The sequence below is a fragment of the Nerophis lumbriciformis genome, linkage group LG04, assembly GCF_033978685.3.
Source record: "Nerophis lumbriciformis linkage group LG04, RoL_Nlum_v2.1, whole genome shotgun sequence".
NCBI classification, from domain to species: Eukaryota; Metazoa; Chordata; class Actinopteri; order Syngnathiformes; family Syngnathidae; genus Nerophis; species Nerophis lumbriciformis.
In genome coordinates, this window is record NC_084551.2 from 31562315 (window position 1) to 31587500 (window position 25186).

The 25186-nt window shown below is 41.0% G+C and overlaps 1 protein-coding gene across 7 annotated transcripts in view; it reads right to left on the reverse strand.

Moving 5' to 3' along the window:
• Nucleotides 1–5830: 5830 nt before the first annotated feature.
• LOC140678746 (myelin-associated glycoprotein) overlaps nucleotides 5831–25186 on the reverse strand; it is a 20179-nt gene continuing 823 nt past the window's right edge. Inside the window, exons 3-12 of one of the 7 annotated variants that reach the window (XM_072913000.1) lie at nucleotides 22153–22545; nucleotides 19404–19700; nucleotides 7476–7575; nucleotides 7371–7403; nucleotides 7267–7299; nucleotides 7153–7194; nucleotides 6419–6457; nucleotides 6290–6355; nucleotides 6180–6207; nucleotides 5831–6101 (exon numbers count right to left, since the gene is read on the reverse strand). In XM_072913000.1, coding sequence (XP_072769101.1) covers nucleotides 6039–6101; nucleotides 6180–6207; nucleotides 6290–6355; nucleotides 6419–6457; nucleotides 7153–7194; nucleotides 7267–7299; nucleotides 7371–7403; nucleotides 7476–7575; nucleotides 19404–19700; nucleotides 22153–22545 — 1094 coding nt within the window. In that variant the 3' untranslated portion in view covers nucleotides 5831–6038. Of the gene's footprint in view, nucleotides 6102–6178; nucleotides 6208–6289; nucleotides 6372–6418; nucleotides 6458–7152; nucleotides 7195–7266; nucleotides 7404–7475; nucleotides 7576–16644; nucleotides 17911–18130; nucleotides 18282–19403; nucleotides 19701–22152; nucleotides 22546–25186 lie in introns of those variants that run through there. The other 6 variants (XM_072912998.1, XR_012050364.1, XM_072912999.1 and 3 more) reach the window with 6 other exon arrangements.

Here is a 25186-nt window from a genome sequence, read left to right on the forward strand (position 1 = left end):
ACCCAATGGGGACAACAAGAAACTTTTGGAAGGGACCCCTCCTTGGGTGACCGGTGCAATGGATGCCAAGTGGTAATGGTTAATAACGTGAGAGTCCAGTTCATTAGTGAGGCCAGCAGTGGATCCTCTTGCATGTAGACAAGTCAGCAGCGCAGAGACGTTACCAACCGATGCATAAAGCAGTGATCCATCCTGGGTCCCAACTTGGAACACCTAGCGCCTACTCCGTGGAAGCTGAACTGCGGGGGGCAGAGCAGAAAAGAGAGACGGCAGATCAAATAATCTAAAAAGGGTCCTATTTAAAGGCTAGGGTGTATACATGAGTTGTAAGATGGCACTTAAATGCTTCTACAGAGGTAGCATCTCCTAACTGTTACCGGTAGGGCATTCCAGAGTACTGGAACCCGAATAGAAAACGCTCTATAGCCCGCAGACTTTGTTTGGACTCTGGGAATTACTAATAAGCCAGAGTTCTTAGAACGCAGATTTCTGGCTGGGACATATGGTACAATGCAATCTGCAAGATAGGATAGAGCTAGACCGTTTAGTATTTTATACGTAAGTAGTAAAACCTTAAAGTCACATCTTAAGTGCACAGGAAGCCAGTGCAGGTGAGCCAGTATAGGCGTAATATGATCAAACTTTCTTGTTCTTGTCAAGTCTAGCAGCCACATTTTGTACCAACTGTAATCTTTTTTTAAATGGTAGACATAGGGAGACCCGAAAATAATACGTTACAGTAATCGAGACGAGACGTAATGAACGCATGAATAATGATCTCACCGTGGGTGGTGGACAAAATGGGACGAATTTTAGCGATATTACGGAGATGAAAGAAGGCCGTTTTAGTAACACTCTTAATGTGTGACTCCAACAAGACAGTAATACTTTACCGAGTCACTTTCTATACTTGTTTTGTTGTCAAATTTCCCCTCGGATTAATAAAGTATTTCTGATTCTGATTCTGATTCTGAAATGTTAAGGTGGTATTATTAAATAAGGGCCGGTGTGTAGCAGGACCGATAATCTACATTCTTAGGGTTAAGATGCAAAACGTTGCTGGACATCCATTGTTTGATTTCATTTAGACACGCCTCCAGGTGACTACAATCCGGCGTTTTGGTCAGCTTTAGGGGCATGTAGAGTTGGGTGTCATCAGCATAACAGTGAAAGCTAACGCCATATTTGCGCATGATGTCATCTAGCGGCAGCATGTAGATGCTGAAGAGTGCAGGGCCAAGAACTGAACCCTGTGGAACTCCGCACGTTACCATAACATATTCCGAGGTCACATTGTTATGGGAGACGCACTGCATTCTGTCAGTAAGATAAGAGTTAAACCAAAAAAAGGCTAAGTCTGACATACCAATACGTGTTTTGATACGTGCTCAAAGAATGCTATGATCGACGGTATCAAAAGCAGTACTGAGATCAAGTAGCAGCAACATGGATGACGCATCAGTACCCATAGTTAGGGATAGATCATTGGTTACTTTTGCGAGGGCTGTCTCCGTAGAGTGATTTGTCCTGAAACCAGATTGAAATAGTTCACAAGATTGTTGGACGTTAAGTGTTCATTTAGCGGCTGTGCAACAATTCTTTCAAGGATTTTCAAGATAAAGGGAAGGTGGAACACCTGCTGGTAGTTTACCATGAGGTCAGAATCAAGGTTAGGTCTTTTGAGCAGAGGGTGAATAACGACTGTTTTGAATGCTGAGGGAACAGTACCAGAGGAAAATGATCCATCCATCCATTTTCTACCGCTTGTCTCTTTCGGGGTGGCAGGGGGTGCTCGAGCCTATCTCAGCTGCTTTCGGTCGGTAGGCGGGGTACACCTTGGACAAGTCGCCAACACAGATAGACAGACAACATTCACACTCACATTCACACACTAGAGCCAACTTTGTGTTGGCAATCAACCCAGGTGCATGTTTTTGGAGGTGGGAGAAAGCCATATAAGGTTCAACACCATGGCAAGATTTTCTCCCAACAAGAAAGGACTATTTTTCACTGTGAGAAGAGGCGACATCATTGCAGCAAACACCTGCTGGTGCTTCACTTCCGTTTTCAGAATAGGGTTGAGGTGCAGTGATAACATATCATTTAGATTGTTACTGTGACTGATTTAGTAAGTGAGATGCCATACAAGCTGAACAGAAATGAAAGACGGTCGCAGGATGTCAAAAGGAGACTTTTTTTTAAATTGCAAACAGTTGATCCGACATCAAGACATGTCAAGACACTTTCTCAAACCAATCACACACTTTTCCGGCTTCAAAATAAAATCGCTACGCTATACATCCGGTTTTACTACATTTAGGGTTTCTCCTTAATGTAAGGCTTCATATGAGTACGTTAATATATTCGAGGTGTACCCGCAGACAGCGATCTTCACAATTTAAGAAGACACTGGCGGTTTTCAATGAGAGAAAGGCTTCCATCAACGCGAAGCAAGTGTGACGTCAGGCTCTCTGCCCACATGGTGCGACAGAATCTAAACATGAGTGCAGTCGCCAATAACACCAAAAATAGATGCTAGTTTTATCGCCAGTCGTATGACAGACAAAGGATTGGAGAAAGCTCGAAAAAAAGATTCTCAACAAAGTACATTGTACAATAAGCAGCAACAATTTAAAAATAGAACAAAACGATATTATTTAAGAAACAAATATATGTTAATACACTTGATAACAGATTTGTTCTAAAAGTATTTTCAAATTTTTGGGCCTTTTTAAAGCATATATGCATCATAGCAAATCATGCGATGACATCATATTGACCCCGCCCCTCATCGCCACAGTTATTTTGGCTATTTAGGGGAAACCCTGACATTAAACTAAAAATGTCTTACATTACGATCATGCTTTGTCAGATGTATTTTCTAATATTATTATGTGATATTTGCACATATGCACATAAGGAAATGCTCGTACATCAGTTTAGGAATATTGGGGTTGTGTGTGTGGGGGTGTGGGGGGCTGAAATATTGTGTCAATTATTTTATAACATGTTCTGGTCGGGTCCTCAATTTCAGAATGATTAGCAGGCTCAAGATTACATTTTATTAATGATTAGAGAAGGTTAACACATTGTCATGCAGCAATATGAAGCCACCATCCCTGAATATGATCTGTCTAGGGTACACCTGAAGATTTATACCTATCTGTGATTATCGGGATTACTTTTGAGCTAGCTATGAACAAAATGCGATTAATCGCGATGAAATATTCTAATCGTTTGGCAGCCCTCATATATATGTATATGTACGGTATATACTGTATGTGTATATATGTATATGTATATGTAAATGTTTGTGTGTGTGTGTGTGTGTGTGTGTGTGTGTGTGTGTGTGTGTGTTTGAGATAACTACTTGAGTCTGTCTTACAGATGTCAGTAAGTCCAGGTCCAATGGTAAAAAATGTTTCAGCTGTAACGGGCTGCACTGCAACACCTCTTTAGACTGTCGAGGCAACGAGCACTATTGCATCTCAGCGACTTGTAAGTGACCTACTGTACAAACCTGCATTTAAAAAAAATAAATAAATAAAATAAAAACATGAGCTAACCTTCTTTCTCAGTGGATGGCAATGGCCAAAGAAGAACCATGAAAGGTTGTGCCTCCAAGCAAATGTGCTCCAATAATCAACACGTGTCAGCACTCATAGGAGCAAAGGTCACCTGCTGTGATGGCGACTACTGCAACAGTGCTGGTCATGCACCAAGAGCTGGCCTTCTAATATTGCTCACACCACTGCTGTCTTTGGCGATGTTATCTTAACACAGTTCTTCTCAAATAGTATGACGAACCCCCCTGGGATGGCGGGTGTGCGGTTCGAAGCCAGGATGGCACGTGTGGCCCCAGGGAAAATGTTTTATCAGCATCATGCAGAAACAGGCTTTAAACCCCGGTTCGAATAGTTGTGCATTACAAAACATGCCCATTGTAGCCATTAATCCTGACTTCCTCATTTTGATTAAATAAATCGCCACAAATTGTTTTATCCATTTTTGTTTTGTAGGTTAAAGAGAGTGGGGGTGTGTAAAAGGTTTTCTTCTTCACAGAGGAGGTGTAACAGAAAATAATTGAGAAGAACTGCAGCTCATCGAGAGAATGCCAAGAGTGTGTAAAAAAGTAATCAGAGCAAAGGGTGGCTGTTTTGAAGAAACTAGAATATAAAACCTGTTTTCAGTTATTTCACCTTTTTTTGTTAAGTACATAACTCCACATAGTTTTGATGCCTTCAGTGACAATCGACAATGTAAATAGTCATGAAATGGATGGATGGATGGATATATATATATATATATATATATATATACACAGTATATATATATATATATATATATATATATATATATATATATATATATATACACAGTATCTATATATATATATATATATATATATATATATATATATAGCAGGGGTCACCAACGCGGTGCCCGCGTGCACCAGGTAGCCCGTAAGGACCAGATGAGTAGCCCGCTGGCCTGTTCTAAAAATAGCTCAAATAGCAGCACTTACCAGTGAGCTGCTTCTAATTTTTAAACTTTATTTATTTACTAGCAAGCTGGTCTCGCTTTGCTCGACATTTGTAATTCTAAGAGAGACAAAACTCAAATAGAATTTAAAAATCCAAGAAAATATTTTAAAGACTTGGTCTTCACTAACTGACAAAGAAACAGATAACAGATGTGGTGTCCAGTTCAAAGTGTGACATTATTTATTTAAAAATTTGAGAGTTGACTTTTGTATTTTACATGAGTTATTATTTGTACAAACATGGTGCAAAGTAATTCATGATTTGTTAAAAAATGTTAGTGGCTAGCTAGTTAAAATGGGATATTGTGATTTCACAAGACTGTCTTAGAAGTGATCATTTGAAAATGTTCAATTTGAAAAATGTGCACTTAGAGAAAATATAAAAATAAAGTGTTGCATATTAATATTTATCTGTTTCTATATATATTTATTGTGAGAAATCATTAAGATGATCAGTGTTTCCACAAAGATAAATATCATTAATTATTAATAATAACATATAGTTAAAGGTAAATTGAGCAAATTGGCTATTTCTGGCAATTTATTTAAGTGTGTATCAAACTGGTAGCCCTTTGCATTAATCAGTACCCAAGAAGTAGCTCTTGGTTTCAAAAAGGTTGGTGACCCCTGCTATATATAATGAGGTAGATCACCTCGACTTGGTCATTTGAAAAGTAGCTCACCTGCGAAAAATGTGTGAGCGCCCCTGGTTTATATGTTTATTGATATATATACATACATACTGCATACATATACAGTACATATATGCATACATGTGTATTTTATATATGTACACACACACACACATATATATATATATATAATATAATATACATATATATATGTGTATATATATATATATATATATACGGGGAACTGCACTTTTAAAAAAAAATGTTGCCTGTCGTTCACAATCATGAGCAACAAGAACACACGTCTTGTTTTTTTTTTAAAGATGTGTTTTTTGTTGTTGACATTTCTAGAGATGATAAAAAACACCTTCAAGATGTGGCTAATGGGAGTCACCGTAATAGCCTTCAAAGCCATCTAAAAGAACTTCAAAACCTTCTATCAACGTTTTATTATACACACTGCAAGTGTATATATAATGTAGTAACGGACACGTTGATAACAAAATGTAATATGTTCAATATTTACTGTATTTTAGGCATGTTATGCATTACTAGAACTTATTTCCTCAGCGCATTATTTTTGTCAAAAAAAAAAAAAGTGCAGTTCCCCTTTCAGTAAAATGTTCTAAAATAATATAAATGCAAATCACAATACTTAGAATGTGTCAGATTTTGTTCCTCTTGTTTTTATTGCGGACTTTTTCCCCTTGCCCTCCATGTTCTTATTTACTGACTTTCTATCAACAACTTTTTTTTGTCATTATACGATTGTTCCAAAAAACAGCAACAATAACTATTTCTATAACTACTACATTAAACTGATACAAGTACACACTGCAAATACTTGACTTGCTTCCTTTTTTTCAGCAGTTCCGGTGCACGCTGAGGCCTGCTGTGTTTTCATAATCGTCAGCATCTGACAGGTCCTGTGATGAAAGACTTGTTACTGTCCCAAATATTACTACCCATGTCACCTATTAGGAATATGCTTTTGCTACAAATACCTCACTGTAAATGTTGTCTTTAGGCTGGCTGTTTCTCCACAACATAACAAAACACAATTAATTAGCATTTAGATTGCTGAATGTTGATCATTTTTGTAAAAGAAGGTTACCTTTCAGGGGCTGGCATAAAGGGTTTGCAGGACTTTGGTCCAACTTTACATCTGGAACTACTGGGCCTGTAAGTTGATGTGACTTTACTGCAGTATAATCATAATGACAACATACTTTTCTTAACTTACAAGTTATTCAGAGCCACTTCAGACTCTTCTCTTGGCCTCCTGTATTGGAAGGTGTTGTTAATAGTTGTATTCAAAAAGTTAATTAAAAACATATTTTTTGATATTTGACTGCAGGACTCAACTTTGGCAATGTTCCAATTTCAGGCTTAAAATACATTTTATTAACAGTGTATACAACAACTGAAATAATTGTATCTAAACGATTTCCTTTTAATTATTGATTATTATTATTAAGATGATTGTGTTTATATTCATGATTTTGTCCTTTTTGGAATTTAATTTGTCAGTAAAACATTTTGAGCTACCTTGCTTGTGTATAAAGTTGCCTTGTCGAAATGTTAAATGTCATATTTGTTTTTGTCTGTGCAGTATCACGGTAAGATCCAACTAGTTTTTGCTTTGTGTATTAAGAAACTAACTTGAAATGGCGCACGATAGTTATTAAGAAAAATAATTCCTTGACACGATTATGACTCATTCTCAGAATATAGAACAGAAACTATTTAAATGAGGCCTAATTTTAAACATATAAGTCACATCTGTGTTTCCTGTCTGCTCTACTAGGAACTGCGTGTGTGTGCAAGTTACCATGAATTGATTTAACGTGGACCCCGACTTAAACAAGTTGAAAAACTTATTGGGGTGTTACCATTTAGTGGTCAATTGTACGGAATATGTACTGTACTGTGCAATCTACTAATAAAACTTTCAATCAATCAATCAATGCACGTTACCTTGGATTAGCACTGACTGGTTGCAAATGTGTAGACCGAATCCTGAAAGTGTAAAGATTTTAAACAAGATATATATATATATATATTTTTAAATCACAAAATTAAGTGTCTTACCTGCGAGACAACCTGGATAGCCGACTCCACACGCTAATTGTGAAAGAGTGAACACCATCAAACATTAATGTTAGCGTCACCAACAGAACCTGATCAATGCTCACTTGTCCTGGTTTTGAAGTTCTGCAATGCGTCTCCTAAAGCAGATTGAGGAAAGAAAATGTTCTTTTTTGAAAGACGACATCTTTGTTACTTTTGAAAAGACTCACTTGTATTGTTTCACCATCAGCATGCAGACTCCTGCGAAGATCAGAATGATCCCAAGCACAAGTATTGTAGGAATGATGATGTGGTCGTAGCTTTCTCTGCCTGGAAATACAGTTGTATTCTTTTAGTCTACACACAGCTTTTACACATTTCAAATTGCAAAGTCAGCATACACACAAAAATGTTCAAATTCCAACATGAAATAAACATTTTCTGAGCAAACATGTCTCTAAAGCCTGTGTGTTAAAGTCAAGGCCCGCGAATGAATGATCTGTGGCCCCCGGGATGATATTTGATTAGTATTAGATCCAGCCCACAGGCCACAGCTGCCTGCTGCTGTTTGCACGCACCAATACTCCATCAGTGTTTTGGGGCTAGGAATTTTCAAAATGGACCCCATCAAGTCATAAAAATGGGGTCCCACAGTACATTTTTGGGGTCCCACTTTTTGAAAACAAATGATAAATGTATGCATTATCCTGTTATATCTCAAAACGGGACCCATTACCTCCCTGCTTGGCACTCAGCATCAAGGGTTGGAATTGGGGGTTAAATAAAAAAAAAAAGATTCCCGGGCACGGCATCGCTGCTGCCCACTGCTCCCCTCACCTCCCAGGGGGTGATCAAGGGGATGGGTCAAATGCAGAGGACACATTTCACCACAGTGTGTGTGTGACAATCATTGGTACTTTAACATTTTTTTAACATTCTATATTGTGTTTTGGAAAAAGGTTGTCATAAATAAACGTTACTTAATTCATAAAAAACAAAAGAAAACACATTTCCATGCATATGTTAAATTATTCAATTATAAACATACATTTACTTTCTTCTTTTCTTCATGGATCTAAACTTTACCGCTGCCGGTATTTTTTTCTATATTTTTATTGTGATATTTTCAGAATGTGTTTGTTCTATTTTTGGCCAAAGTAAGACAAAGAAAACAATCTGAAGTTGTCTTTAGTTCAAGTTAAAGTTAAAGTACCAATAATAGTCACACACACACTAGGTGTGGTGAAATTTGTCCTCTGCATTTGACCCATCCCCTTGTTCACCCCCTGGGAGGTGAGGGGAGCAGTGAGCAGCAGCGGTGGACGCGCCCGGGAATAATTTTTGGTGATTTAACCCCCAAATCCAACCCTTGATGCTGAGTGCCAAGCAGGGAGGTAATGGGTCCCATTTTTATAGTCTTTGGTATGACTCGGCCGGGGTTTGAACTCACAACCTACCGATCTCAGGGTGGACACTCGAACCACTAGTCCACTGAGTAGTTTTTTAAAAACTTTTTTTTATTTTATTCTTTATTTTTTAGTTTCAATGCCATGATTTTAATAGTCCGGCCCGCGTGTGCACAGATTTTCCTCCATGCGGTCCCTGAGCTAAAATAAGTTTGACACCCCTGCTCAAAAGCAAGGATATTCAAGTTGTTTGGGGGCCCACCTCTCTAAAAAGCTAAGGACCGGGGGCGGACTTGTCCCTCCACTATTGGTCCTATTTTGTCTATTCTGGAGAACCAGCGACCTCTACAGTGGACATTTGATTTTTATTGATTTATTTTGTCAATTACAGAAGCGCTCTGCTGTTTTTAATGACCTCCTGCAAAGGTTTCTTACAGTTAAATAGCCCAAATGATAAAAAAAGAGTACACCTAAAGACACCACGAGTAGGAGTTGAACAAATGACTAGTGACTGCATCTGAAGTAAACAAGCTACAGCAACACCTTAGTTACATAAATCACATTACAAAAAATGTGTAACTTCCAAAAAGGAGAGGACTTAAAGGGGTACCTTGAGAAATGCCTCGGTTATGTAAATCACAAGTTTGGACCGCAGTGTTCTATGTTTGCTCGCTAGGTTAAAATGTCAATGCAATATCTGCCAATGTGTTTACAGTGGTCTAAATTCATCCATACAACAGGAGTACTCCAGTCTTTTTTGGAATTTGCTGCAAAAATGTTTGTCTCCCAGTCGAACAGCCCTGCTCTAAAGTCAAAGAAAAACATTGTTTGTTGACGTTACTAAAGTATGTTATGTTTTTTGTTTGGCTTTTTGGGGTTATATGTGATGCCTCCTCTAAAAAGGTACCGGTAATTACAAATAGCAAAAGTGTGATGGCAACCATAGAACCAGACCTGCACTTACTCTGGCATGAGAAAAGGTGTGGCTGCTCTGTAAATATTTGAAGTTCAATGAAACATAAATTACATACTCAGAATTAGAGATGTCCGATAATATCGGCCTGCCGATATTATCAGCCGATAAATGCGTTAAAATGTAATATAGGAAATTATCGGTATCGTTCTTTTTTTATTATCGGTATCGTTTTTTTTATTTTTTATTTTTTTATTAAATCAACATAAAAAGCACAAGATACACTTACAATTAGTGCACCAACCCAAAAAACCTCCCTCCCCCATTTACACTCATTCACACAAAAGGGTTGTTTCTTTCTGTTATTAATATTCTGGTTCTTACATTATATATCAATATATATCAATACAGTCTGCAAGGGATACAGTCCGTAAGCACACGTGATTGTGCGTGCTGCTGGTCCACTAATAGTACTAACCTTTAACAGTTAATTTGACTAATTTTCATTAATTACTAGTTTCTATGTAACTGTTTTTATATTTTTTTGCTTTCTTTTTTATTCAAGAAAATGTTTTTAATTGATTTATCTTATTTTATTTTATAAAAATTTTTAAAAAGTACCTTATCTTCACCATACCTGGTTGTCCAATTTAGGCATAATAATGTGTTAATTCCATGACTGTATATATCGGTTCAACCGATATCAACCGATTCGGTTGATATCGGTATCGGTAATTAAAGAGTTGGACAATATCGGAATATCGGATATCGGCAAAAAGCCATTATCGGACATCCCTACTCAGAATAAATGTTTCATGTAATAGAATACGGATGCGAATCTTACAACAATTTAAGATTGTGATGAATATTTGATGGACCACAATGGAAACAAGCCTTTTGACCTTGTTGTGCCATCCATTTGCCTTTTTAAAGCATTACATGGATTAAATTCTTTAAGATGTCAACAAACTTCTCAATCAATCGATCAATCAAAGATTCAATTATATTTTTCGGGTGGTGATTCAATTGAAAATCGATTCTCCATTTGATTCTCGCAATATATAATTTGGTTTGAATACTATAATTAACATTTCAGAACAGGTTACGATAGCTCTTCTTGGCTGCTGAGGTATAATCACAAAGATGGCCAAAAAAACATTTTTGAAACACGATTTTGAATTGAATCAGAATCGTAATTAATAAGAATCGCGATTAGGATATGAATCTTTTTTTTTTTTTTTTTTTTTTTTTACAGCACCCCTAAAATATCACAGGACAATCACAGGAGTCCAAACGTTTTCCACCAAAGGACATTTTTTTTAGAAAAAGAAAATACTTGCTATGTATTTAAAGACAAAACTATGTGACCGCTCCATGTTACAGGCGACAACACGTCTCGTTATAGTTACTAATAACATCATGTTATGCAGTTTTTCAAACAAATCTTATTTCTAAAATTTGCCAGTTAAAAAAAAGTGTTAAATTGGCCCACAGGCCAACATTTGGAGAATAACAAAGACGAGCATGAAAATGACCAAATAATATTTTCTAGTCAGGTAACGAAGGTCTGAGACTTAGACTTAGAAAATCTTTATTGTCCCAGAGGGGCAATTTGGTTTGCAGCTGTAGTCATTAAAAACAAGGTACAAATACATAAAATACATACAACATACAAACCATCATGAAGGCATTGAGCTAAAAACAAAAAACATTTGTAATACAAAAAAAACTAATCATCACACGTCGCTTCCCACTAAAGTGACTGCATAGCAGCTAAACTTGTTCAAGAAGCTCATTTATAAAGTCAACAGCTGAGGGAACAAAGGATCTTATGTATCTGTTGTTTTTGGCCTTCCTATTACTAGGGGCGTACCTGCATCCTGAGGGCAAGAGTCTAAACTCTGAGAAGAGAGGGTGCTCAGGGTTGACCAGAATGGCCTTTGCCTTCTGGATGACTCTGGTCTGATAGATCTGGTTCAGGGGGTTCAAGGTAGTGCATATGGTCTTTTGGCACACCTTGATTATACCACCTAGTCTGTTTTTATTGGCCACACTGAGGTTACCAAACCAGGAGGTGATAGAACAAGTTAAAATAGACTCAATACAAGATGAATAGAACATCCTCATCAGTGTCCTATCAACCTGAAAGCCCCTCAGTTTCCTCAAGAAAAACAGCCTCTGATTGGCCTTCTTGCAAATACGGTCAGTGTTGGCATCAAAAGTCAATTTATTGTCTAAAATTGTACTTAGATACTTGTATTCACTGACTATCTCAACAGCAGAGCCTCCAGTGCCATCTCCCTGAGCACCGGCTCCCCCCAGGGCTGCGTCCTGAGTCCACTGCTGTTCACGTTAATGACTCATGACTGCTGCGCCAGGTCCACTACTAACCACATTGTGAAGTATGCGGACGACACGACAGTAGTGGGCCTCATCCGTGACAACAACGACATGGACTACAGGGAAGAGGTGAAACATCTGGTTGACTGGTGCAGAACCAACAATCTGGTCCTGAATGTCAACAAGACCAAGGAGATCATCGTCGACTTCAGGAAGCACCAGTCCAACCACGCTCCACTCTTCATCAACGGCACAGCGGTGGAGATAGTAAGCAGCACCAAGTTCCTGGGGGTGCAGATAACTGACAACATAACCTGGTCCCTACACTCCAGAGCTCTTGTAAAAAGAGCTCAGCAGCGCATGCACTTTTTGCGTCGGATGAAAAGAGCACAGCTCCCTCCCCCCATTCTCACCACATTCTACAGAGGCGCTATAGAGAGCCTGCTGACCAACAGCATCTCTGTCTGGACTGGAGCCTGCAAGGCCTCAGACTGGAAGTCTCTCCAGAGAGTGGTGAGGACGGCGGAAAAGATCATCAGGACTCCTCTTCCTCCTATCCAGGAGATCGCAAAAAGCCGCTGCCTGACCAGGGCTCAGAAAATCTGCAAAGACTCCTCCCACCCCCACCAAGGACTGTTTTCACTGCTGGACACAAGAAAGAGGTTCCGCAGCCTCCGAAGCAGAACCTCCAGGTTCTGAAACAGCTTCTTCCCTCAGGCCGTAAGACTCTTGAAGGATCATAATTAAATTATCCTCTCAACTCCCCCCAAAATGGATTAACTCGCTGGAATAAAAAAAGACAATATAACATACATCCATAAATGTGGACGCAAGTGGAAAAGTGCAATATATTTATCTGTACAGTAACCTATTTATTTATTTATATAAGCACCTTATTGCTTTTTTATCCTGCACTACCATGAGCTTATGTAACGAAATTTAGTTCGTGTTTGTACTGTATGTTAGGATTTGATCACGGTGATCCCAGGATGCAGAGACGAGAGGCAATGTTGAATAATAAAAGGGGAATATTTAATAAGTCCAACAATTACAACAAAAGGCGATGGGGCAAAAAAGCACACCATGAATAATCAACAAAAACAGGTTCCACAGTGGTCGGCAGGGAGGTAGGCCAGGGCGCACTGAACACAGCAATAAGTCCAACACAAAAATCCTCTTTACCTCAGGGGTGGCTAGGAAGCAAGCACAAAGAGGTGAGGGATTACAGGACTGATGAAACGAAGCAGGCACATGCACGTGGGAGGTGCAGGAGACAATAACCGGCGAGGCCAAGCTGACCGTGACGTGCCTATATACCGGAGTGCTAATTGTGAGCAGGTGTGCATCAAGGTCCGCCCCTCGCCGAGGACAAATCACTAGAAGCACAGGTGTAGACAAGAGGAGAAAGCAGGAAAAACACTAAAAACACAACAGTACCCCCCCCCCCCCCCCTTAATGGACGCCACCTGGCGGCTTACCTGGTTTCTCCAGAAAGTGATCATAAAAGGTAGTTAACAGTGAGGGGTCTAGAATAAGTGAACGTGGGACCCATGATCGGTCCTCGGGGCCGTAGCCCTCCCAGTCGACCAGATACTGGAAACCCCTGCCCCTTCTCCTCACATCGAGAATAGCCTTGACTGAAACGCGGGATGGCCATCAATAAGTCTGGGAGGTGGAGGAGGCACCTCTGGAGGACTCAAGGGACTGGTGGAAACGGGCTTGATTAGAGAGACATGGAATGAGGGATGTATCCTCAAGGATTCGGGAAGGCGTAGATGCACGGCGGAGGGATTAATGATTCGCTCAATAGGATAGGGTCCAATAAATCGTGGCTGGAGTTTCTTGGAGTCCACTTGGAGAGGTAGATCACGGGATGACAACCACACCATCTGACCGGGCCTGTAGTCTGGTGCTGTGCTGCGGTGGCGGTTAGCGAGGCGCTGGTTGCGTTCTGAGGTGCGTAGTAGTGCAGACCGGGTATTGCGCCAGGCTTGATGTGCACGGTGCAGGTGGGCAGCCACAGAAGGGACAGTGACCTCGGATTCCAGAGAAGGGAAAATGGGAGGTTGGTAACCGTAGGCAGAGTGAAAGGGTGACATGCCTGTAGCAGAGCTGATGAGTGTATTATGGGCATACTCGATCCACGGTAGATTGAACGCCCAGGAGGCTGGTTGCTGGTGACAGACGCAGCGGATGGCGGCCTCCAGATCTTGATTGGTGCGCTCAGTCTGACCGTTTGTCTGCGGGTGGTATCCTGAAGAGAGGCTTGGCGATGCTCCTAATGATTTGCAGAATGCCCTCCAAACTGCAGACGAGAATTGTGGCCCTCTATCCGACACCACATCCACCGGGATACCATGCAGCCGGAAAACATGGTGTACGATCAGTTCTGCCGTTTCAAGTGCAGAGGGCAATTTGGCAAGGGCTACAAAATGGGCCATCTTGGAGAAGCGGTCCACCAAAGTCAATATCACAGTGTTGCCCTTGGATGGTGGAAGTCCTGTGATGAAGTCCAACGCCACATGTGACCACGGGCGGGAGGGGATGGGGAGTGGGCGCAGAAGACCAGCTGGTGCCCGGTGTGAGGCCTTATTACGGGCACAAGTGGCACAGGCGGATACGAATTCCCTGGTGTCGGCCCTGAAGGTTGGCCACCAAAAGCGCTGGGACAGGAGGAAAATGGTACGGGTAATGCCTGGGTGGCAGGCGACCTTGGAACTGTGGGACCAGTTCAGCACTTCTGGACGGAGCTCTGGGATCACAAACAAAAGTCCCTGAGGGCAGTTCTTAGGAGAGGGGACGTTCTTGAGTCCCTCCTTAACACGGCCTTCAATGTCCCACTGCAACGCTCCCAGCACTTGTGATGGCGGAATGATCATCTCGGTCTTGACCTCTTCCTCGGGGCAGGAGTGCATCCTCGACAGGGCGTCTGGCTTACCATTCTGGGAGCCGGGGCGGAAGGTCATGGTAAAATTGAATCTGGCTAGGAATAATGCCCACCTTGCTTGTCTGGGATTGAGCCGTCGAGCAGTTCGAATGTAGGCCAGATTCTTATGGTCTGTGAATACCACAAAAGGGCCGAGCCCTCCAGCCAGTGCCTCCATTCTTGCAGCGCCAACACCACGGCAAGTAGCTCTCTATTGCCGATATCATAATTGCGTTCTGCTGGTGTCAGGCGGCGTGAGAAGAAGGCACAGGGGTGCAGTCTCTGGTCGGAGGTGGAGCGCTGGGAGAGAACAGCCCCCACGCCGGAGTCAGATGCGTCAACCTCGACAAAAAATTGAGAGGAAATGTTAGGGTGGACAAGAACCGGTGCAGAGGTGAACGAAGACTTGAGTTTATCAAAAGCAGACTGAGTCTCTGAGGTCCATAAAAAGGGGAGCTTAGTGGAAGTCAGTCTCGTTAATGGTTCAGCTACTCTACTAAAATTACGGATAAAACGACGATAAAAATTTGAGAAACCTAAAAACCTTTGGAGGTGCTTTCTAGACGTGGGTGTGGGCCAATCAACCACCGCCTGGATATTTGCTGGATCTGCTCGGAGTTGACCCCTCTCAACAATAAAACCCAAAAAAGGAACAGACTTGGAATGAAAAACACATTTCTCAGCCTTGACATACAGACGATTCTCGAGAAGGCGTTGGAGAACTAAGCGGACGTGCTGAATGTGAAGTTCAGGGGTCGGCGAGAAAACGAGGATATCATCCAAGTAAACTACCACGAAGCGGTCGAGCATGTCACGCAGGACATCATTGATGAGGGCCTGAAAAACGGCAGGAGCATTGGTGAGGCCGAAAGGCATGACCAGGTATTCAAAGTGTCCTAGTGGTGTGTTAAATGCAGTTTTCCATTCATCCTCTTGCTTAATTCTGACTAAGTGGTAAGCATTGCGGAGGTCCAACTTGGTGAAATGTCTAGCAGCGTGTAGTGGGTTGAAAGCTGAGTCGAGAAGCGGAAGAGGATACTTATTTTTAACAGTAATATTATTTAGGGCTCGGTAATCGATGCAGGGACGGAGTGTCTTATCTTTCTTTTCCACAAAGAAAAAAACGGCGGCTAGAGGAGAGTTGGAGGGACGGATGAGACCAGAAGCGAGCGAAGTGGTGATATATTCCTCTAGTGCATCTCTTTCATGTTTTGAAATGTTATAAAGACGGGATGAAGGGAGTGTGGCACCAGGGAGGAGATTAATGCAACAATCATAGGGACGGTGTGGAGGTAGCGACAACGCGCGGTCCTTGCTAAAGACTTCTTTAAGGTTGTGGTAAGCAGTTGGCACAACTGATAAATCAATAACCTCCTGGGTTACGACGCGTGTGGGAACAGTGCGAGGGCATGCGGACCGCAGACAGTGCGTATGACAAAAAAGACCCCAGTTAATGATAGTGGTCTTGACCCAGTCAATATGGGGATTATGTTTTGCTAGCCAGGTAAGCCCGAGCACAACAGGAGCCGAACGAGAGGGAATGATAAGAAAATTGATTGACTCAAAATGGTTACCAGATAATTTGAGAAATAACGGCTGAGTTTGATGGGTGACGCTCGCCAGGTGGCCTCCGTCGAGGGATCGGACCACTCTAGGTCTGGGAAATTTAGCAACGGGTATAGAAAAATGTTTAACAACAGACTCATCAATAAAATTGTCATCAGAACCTGAGTCAATGAGCGCCCTAATGTCCAATCTCTGGTCCTTATCCCAGGTAAGTATGCCCGTGAGTTGAAGCCTAGATAATGTCTGACCTGTAGATGGCAGTAGAGGAGCAGGGTCGGTCGCTGGAGGAGGTGACGCTTGGATGCGGCGAGGAGGTGACGCTTGGATGCGGCGAGGAGGTGACGCTTGGATGCGGCGAGGAGGTGACGCTTGGAGACGGTGAGGAGGTGACGCTTGGATGCAGCGAGGAGGTGACGCTTGGATGCGGCGAGGAGGTGACGCTTGGATGCGGCGGCGGGCAGGACGAAGAGGACAGTGGGTGATGCGATGCTCAGCCTTGCCGCAATATAAACACAGCTGGAGACGAAGGCGACGATCTCTCTCAGCTGGAGCAAGACGATTTCCTCCGAGCTGCATTGTCTTCTCTTTGTATGATATCGGCGGGGTATCGACACTGGGTATCGGCGCGAATGCAGTTTGACGCGCTCCATGGCCACTCCCATTATATGTTGAAGTGCGGAGTCTCTCCTTTTCCCAGTCAACAAGGCGATTTTCAATCTCCACCGCCAGAGCGACGAGCTCATCAAGGTTGTCGGGAGTTTTAAGCGGGATCATCTGCTTCCGGACTTGGTCAGCCAGACCGAGGGAAAAGACGTCCACCAATGCGGAAGTGGGCCATCCACTATCAGCCGCAAGCCTTCGGAATTTGATGGCGAAGTCCGTGACGCTCCGCTGTCCTTGCTGCAGACGAAGTAATGACCGAGCTGCCTCACGTCCTGGCCTTTCGCGCTGGAAAATGTTCTTCATGGCTTTGGCGAACGCGGCGTATGAAGCACACACGGGAGATTGACGCCCCCATTCCGCGGTGGCCCAGAAGGAAGCCCTGCCACTCATATGGGACATGACAAAAGCCACACGAGCTCTTTCGGAGTAAAAAGATGTTGGTAGCAGTTAAAAAAAAATCTCACACTGGGTGAGGAAGGATCGCACGTCACCTGATTCGCCGGAGAATCGCTCGGGCTTGGAGAGTGGAGGACAAGCAGCAGGAGGGATGTCGTTAGGCAGCGGATTATCTGCGGGACGAAGATGGCGCAGTTGGACTGCTGGGTCGGCCGAGGGAGAAGTCATTGCCTGCAGCGCGGTGAGTACATTTCCCAGTTGTGTCTCCAGGGCATTTAGGCGAGAGTCTTGGCGTTCCCCAAGCAGGCTAAACTGTTCTTCCTGTTGGCGTAGAGTTCTTCTGACCGGTTCGGTTTCTGCGGGATTCATGATGTGGCCGGTTATTTTGTTAGGATTTGATCACGGTGATCCCAGGATGCAGAGACGAGAGGCAATGTTGAATAATAAAAGGGGAATATTTAATAAGTCCAACAATTACAACAAAAGGCGATGGGGCAAAAAAGCACACCATGAATAATCAACAAAAACAGGTTCCACAGTGGTCGGCAGGGAGGTAGGCCAGGGCGCACTGAACACAGCAATAAGTCCAACACAAAAATCCTCTTTACCTCAGGGGTGGCTAGGAAGCAAGCACAAAGAGGTGAGGGATTACAGGAATAAGGAGTGGCAACATACCGGGACTGATGAAACGAAGCAGGCACATGCACGTGGGAGGTGCAGGAGACAATAACCGGCGAGGCCAAGCTGACCGTGACGTGCCTATATACCGGAGTGCTAATTGTGAGCAGGTGTGCATCAAGGTCCGCCCCTCGCCGAGGACAAATCACTAGAAGCACAGGTGTAGACAAGAGGAGAAAGCAGGAAAAACACTAAAAACACAACACTGTAAAGTTAAAATTTGAATGACAATAAAAAGGAAGTCTAAGTCTAAGTCTAATTAATGAGAATGGGTGCTTTGGCAGGGGGATCACGGCGAAAGTCAATGAACATCTCCTTCGTTTTATCGCCATTAAGCTCCAGGTACGAATCATTGCACCATTTGATGAAGTTCTCCAGAACATGACCGTGGTCTGACTCTTTGTCCTGCGGGAGGCTGACTATGACTGAGTCGTCGGCAAACTTAATGATGTACCTTGACTGAAGTGTGCTCTGACAGTCCATCCATCCATTTTCTACCGCTTATTCCCTTCGGAGTCGCGGGGGGGCGCTGGAGCCCATCTCAGCTACAATCGGGCGGAAGGCGGTGTACACCCTGGACAAGTCACCACCTCATCGCAGGGCCAACACAGATAGACAGACAACATTCACACTCACATTCACACACTAGGGCCAATTTAGTGTTGCCAATCAACCTATCCCCAGGTGCATGTCTTTGGAGGTGGGAGGAAGCCGGAGTACCAGGAGGGAACCCCCGCAGTTACGGGGAGAACATGCAAACTCCACACAGAAAGATCCCGAGCCCGGGATTGAACTCAGGACTACTCAGGAACTTCGTATTGTGAGGCAGACGCACTAACCCCTCTTCCACCGTGCTGCCCGCTCTGACAGTCATTTGGTCTAAATGTGTTTATTCCAGTAATACCTATAAAGCGCCACTAGGTGACAGTATTTCTCTATACACGCATTCCTGTTTCCTTTCCGTTATGTGTCTGTCTTCAAGGGGCGATTCGTTTTAGTGTATTTTTCTTTCACTACTTATGGATGTTAAAATGTTGTTTCGAACATTACCTGTACCATTCATAAAGTTTGAGCCCCGAACCAATCATTTTAAATGACTAAGTCAGCAGAATACATTTTCGTATGTAAGCACTAGAAAATAAGAAAAAATACAAATGAAATAACACAATTTAAAATAATGTTTTAAAAAGTATAGGAAATAAAATAAAAATAATACATTAATTAAAAAAAACTATAGAAAATAAGAAAGACTGTAAATGCTTCCACTCACGTTTCACAAAGAGCGTAAAAGTGTCGGAGGTGGTCCTTCTGCTGTAAAATATGGCAGTGCAAGTGACGTCAGTGTGGTCGTCCGTGGCCTCGGGAACGATGGTCAGAATGGACTGAACCTCCCAAAAACCCAGGTGAACTTCTCTGTTGATGGTGGTGACGTCGAGAGAGGTGCCCCTGCTCCACGTGAGCGTGGGCGCATGCGTGGGACACGTGTGTCTCACAGAGCAGCTGACAACGTAAGGACGGCCTTGGATGGCCGCGTTCCCGTGACTCAAAGTGGGTTTTGGAGGATCAGCTACAAATGAATCAAACAGAGGTGATAAATATAAATATAAACATAGGGGGACTTGTGGAAAACTACTAGGATTGAACACTGTCTGCTTGTCAAAATGAATAGCATTTTTCCCAAAAGACACCTATAAATATGAACAAGACACACATTCTATAGGGAATAATTGTTTTGTGTAGAGATGTCCGATAATATCGGCCGATAAATGCTTTAAAATGTAATATCGGAACATATCGGTATCGTTTTTTTAATTATTGGTATCGGTATCGTTTTTTTTATTTTTATTTTTTTAAATTAAACCAACATAAAAAACACAAGATACACTTACAAATAGTACACCAACCCAAAAAACTTCCCTCCCCCATTTACACTCATTCACACAAAAGGGTTGTTTCTTTCTGTTATTAATATTCTGGTTCCTACATTATATATCAATATATATCAATACAGTCTGCAAGGGATACAGTCCGTAAGCATACATGATTGTGCGTGCTGCTGGTCCACTAATAGTACTAACCTTTAACAGTTAAATTTACTAATTTTCATTAATTACTAGTTTCTATGTAACTGTTTTTATATTGTTTTACTTTCTTTTTTTATTCAAGAAAATGTTTTTAATTTATTTATCTTATTTTATTTTATTAATTTTTAAAAAAAAGGACCTTATCTTCACCATACCTGGTTGTCCAAATTAGGCATAATAATGTGTTAATTCCACGACTGTATATATCGGTTGATATCGGTATCGGTTGATATCGGTATCGGTAATTAAAGAGTTGGACAATATCGGAATATCGGATATCTGCAAAAAGCCATTATCGGACATCCCTAGTTTTATGTGCATAAGAAAAACGTGAGATACATATTTATAAATACATGTTAAATCCCTTTTTACTTTTACTAATGACTCTTGTTGGAGCCACTCGGACGCCACCTTTGTACTTAGCTGCGAGTTCCTTGTTGAACTCAATAGTGCTTCTCACCTTCTTTGTCAAAGTGCTGGAACTCAACTTTCTTTAGCCTCATGGTGGCCTATTTAGAAATTGTACTCAATCAAAAAAAAGAAGAAAAAAAGAAAAGCACAGAAAATAGTTTGTTTGCGCAAAATGTTCTACCAAAACTGAGACGGTATACAAATAACTGCTTTGGTGTAATATTTTGTTGAAGCATACATAGTCAGAATGGCTATACCTTCACCACATCATGCTCCAAATGTTGCGGCTTCACAACATCCCAGATTTTTTCGGACTATGTATTATTTTTTTAAAGCAGATCCTACAGTTTTTCGGCATAAGCATGATTAAATGAAAGAAAAATATCAATACAGTAGTATAGTACTGGGGGTGGCATTAAATACATTATCTTCTTCCCACTCCCTTTCAGGCAAAACTTGGACCATCATGCTTACATGACCTTTTGCACAATATTAATTTATGTTATTACGTGTTGTCTACATTGTACTTTTTTTTCCTTTTTTTTATGTCATTGCCTGACATAAATTTATAAAAAAATGAAATGAAGTATTGGCCAGTGAACCAATCAGAGCATGCTATTCAGTATGGGAGCCACTGATTGGCTCAACCTAAGGCAGCATGACCATACTGGATTAAAAGAGTGTAAAGGAGGCTACATTTTGTGCTTAGAGGGCTTTCATAACGTTCCATCCATCCATTTCGGTGCAGCAGCTCATCCGAGCTGCACTCGGGCCGAAGACAGGGTACACCCTGGACAAGAAACTATGTTTTATAAGGTAGTAAAGAGGTTTTTTGTATTTTATTTATTTTTTATTTATACTCTTGCTATTAAAATATTTATATTCATAAATAATGATTCCTACCCTTGCAGTGGTGTATAGGCTACGGTGTCTTTGCCATGAAGCTGAATGTGCCAGTCTAGTCTTATGTTGTGACATACAAAGTGTTTATACTATAGGTATTGTACTTATTACACACCAGCTGTTTAATTGAAACGTGCACCTTAGTTGTAGTATTCATTGCTAAATTTGAAGATGTTGAATTGCTAATGCTAATCAGTAGCATGTCTATGGCAAATCCAATGTAAATTAGCATTAAGCCAGCGCATTTGGGAAAAGTGGAGCCTTACTGTGTGTTCCAGCGTTTTCTATCAGGCATACTCGCTTTGTTGGCGTTGAAAATTGCTACATTACCTAGAGGCAGTTTGGCTCAGTGCTGCTTGACTGCTTGTTTCCTTGCCAAGTGTTTGAGCTGGTGTTTAGTCTGCAATCCGACATGACGTCACAAGCAATAAAGCTATCGAAATATGGCAGTTTGATTTTACGCGAATCAGTACCAGGTAGTATCGACAGGTACTAAAAATGTAGAGAATTTGGTCCCCATCCCTAATTACACAAAAAGGGGGTGTACAAAATTGAGGTATTGCTGTAAAAAAAAAAACCTTACAATAGCCTTGTAGATTTGTGACATTTCTGACGACTTACGTAGCATTTTCAAGGTCACGCAGTCTTCTTGAAAGGAGAATTTATCAGGTGTGGGCGCGTCGTCCTCGGTCCGTGCCAGTTCGATGCGAAAACAGAACGGTCCGTTGTCATAGTCCTGGATGGGAGTGATTTCCAGGCTGCAGTTGCCTTGACCCAACTGTCCCAACAACCGAGTGCGATCGCGAAAGTTTTCCAGAACCATGGTATTGTCCTTGTGGTAGATGCGTTGGTCCTTTTGATTTTCGCGATGCCATATCCCCCTGAGTCTAGAGGTGGGCAGGGGTTCTTTGGGATGGCTGAATGAACAGGGTAAAACCACACAGGAAGAGACCAGGGCGTCAATGTTCTGCACAACGCTGGCTTTCCATTCGCCACCAAAAGCCCCATGAGATGCTGAAAGAAGATGGAAGAATTGACACATAACAGTCTTTTTTGATAAGATTTAATCTCTTGAGTCCTGGAATAAATCCAAATAAATTATGTTTTCTCACTGCATCTGAAGATCTTCATACAGTAGATGTTATTGGTATCATTTTGATGGATTGAAGTGTTTGAACATTTATGTAAATTGTTGATATCAGCCTTAAAAACGCGTTGACAAACAAACTGCTCGCATGCATTAGCTAAAAACCTGCTTGAGAATTACAGTATTACCTAACCTTGCCTTGCCTAGCATCCTTCATTTTCGTATTTTGTTTTTTCTTTGTAGTATTCTCATGGTGTGTTAGTTTTTGTCACCATCGCCTTTTGTTTGCTGCCTTTTTGTGTTTTCCCTCACAATAAAGAGGAAGACTTTCTGCCGAACGCTGCAGTTTTTGGGATCCACAACACCCGCACGTAACACTAACTTTGTTTATTAGTGAACGTTTGGCACTTCATGATGTCTTCTGAGCATAAGATCAGAGAAAGTGAAGTGTAATAGTTTATAATAAGAACTGGTTTATGCACTTGTTAGATTATATCCTCAGCCGTCTACGTTCCAGGTGAGATGCATGATATATGATCTACAATAAACTTACAGGGAGCAGGGAAGCGAGGAAGCAGCAAACTACTCAAGGATGTTCACTGCGCGCTCTACATATCCTACGAAGTCAGACCTACACTGTTTCAATGTCCATTTCTCAGATGATATAAATGTTGATGACTGAAGTGCTGATATCAACCAAACCTAACCCCCCCGTATTGTAAATAATGTAAATAATTCAATGTATATACTCTGATGATTGACTTGTGTGATGACTGTATTATGCTGATAGTATATATTTGTACCATGAATTGATTAACGTGGACCCCGACTTAAACAAGTTGAAAAACTTATTCGGGTGTTACCATTTAGTGGTCAATTGTACGGAATATGTACTGTACTGCGCAATCTACTAATAAAAGTTTCAATCAATCAATCAATCATGTAAACATAGGGACACACAGAAGTGATTACGTCACCGCTATAAATAGTTTGTCTGCGTTAGCACTTATAATAACAATATCACTAATACTTGGTTGATATTCAAGTCACAAAATGTAAATGGAGTATTGTTGGCCCTTTTTGAATGGTTATTTATTGGATTTATGGGCTGAATAGAGGAGCTCCCATTGGCTCCGCTGTAAGTGGACTTTTATATACGTTTATTTAATATTTAGAATGCATAAAAAAAAATCCATCCATCCTCATGTCTTTCTAAATGATTGTGGATAATAGGCAAAATTCCCAAAAAAGGGCAGTTCCTCTAAGTTTTTAAAGGGTATAAAAACATTTCACTTTAATTTTTTTTTAACTTTTTTTGCTCAAACGCCTCAAAAAATATATTTTTTTAAACCTTGGAAGTATTTTTATGAGATAATGTCACAGCTTTAAATAACTAAAAAAAAGTCATGTTATGCAAATGTTTACTAATTGACAACTGAAACATCATTTCAAATGGAACAATTAAAGGCATGTGATTAATCACATATAAATCATGTGTAAACGTAGATTATTCACACTATTTATTTTGGCCGCACGTGCTCCTTTAACTGGTTTCCTGAAAGGCTGCACGTGTCGGTTTGTGCAAAACAAAATCATTTAGCGAGGAGTTCTGTTATGGAAACAATCGTTTAAAATAGCCAAACAAGTTTTTTTTAAGAATGCTACTAGTTCATCAACAGCAAGCAGTGGACGGCAAAAAACGGGTCAATGTTGTCAACAGAAATACCACAAGTAATATACAACAATGTGACAATCCCATTCTAAAACATGAATAATGTAACAGCACTAGTTAAAATTAAAATAAAAATATTACATGCTGGTTTAAAATTGGAGTTGATTGAGAGGTTTGAGCAAAAGATTTATTATTGCTGAGCCGAATTATTCAAGTTTCGTGTTGTTTAAAATTTTGTGGCGAGTCATCACATCAAAATTTGGCTGCATGCCACGCCCACATTCTACGGCCTAGGAAAATTACCTTCGCAATCTGTCTCGTATCTTTCATTTTAACTGTGGTTTATTTGATCAAAGTCGCTTGGAGGAGTTTGTTAAAGTATGACTCTTGTTCTCGCCTGAAAATGGCCGACGGAAAGCATAATTGCCGACTTACTGTTTATTTTCCAATGGGTTCTTGAGACGTTGACGTGCGTTTTCTTATGATAGATGTCTCCATCGATTCTCGTGATAATACGTGAATCTGGTTGCAGAGGCTAATTTTTTCCAACTTTCAAGGGTGCGCTATTGAGTCAATTCTAAAATGTTGTGTTCGGGCCCCCCAAAACATCAAATATTTCACCGGGGCTGATGGGCCTGCAAAAATTGGTGAGTCTTCATGCATTTTAAGGGCCTAATAAATGCGAACAATGTGGAAAGATAAAGAGATTAATGAAAATAAAAATAAAAATAAAAATAAAAATAAAAATAAAAATAAAAATAAAAATAAAAATAAAAATAAAAATAAAAATAAAAATAAAAATAAAAATAAAAATAAAAATAAAAATAAAAATAAAAATAAAAATAAAAATAAAAATAAAAATAAAAATAAAAAGCAATTTCAATAGGGCTTTTGCA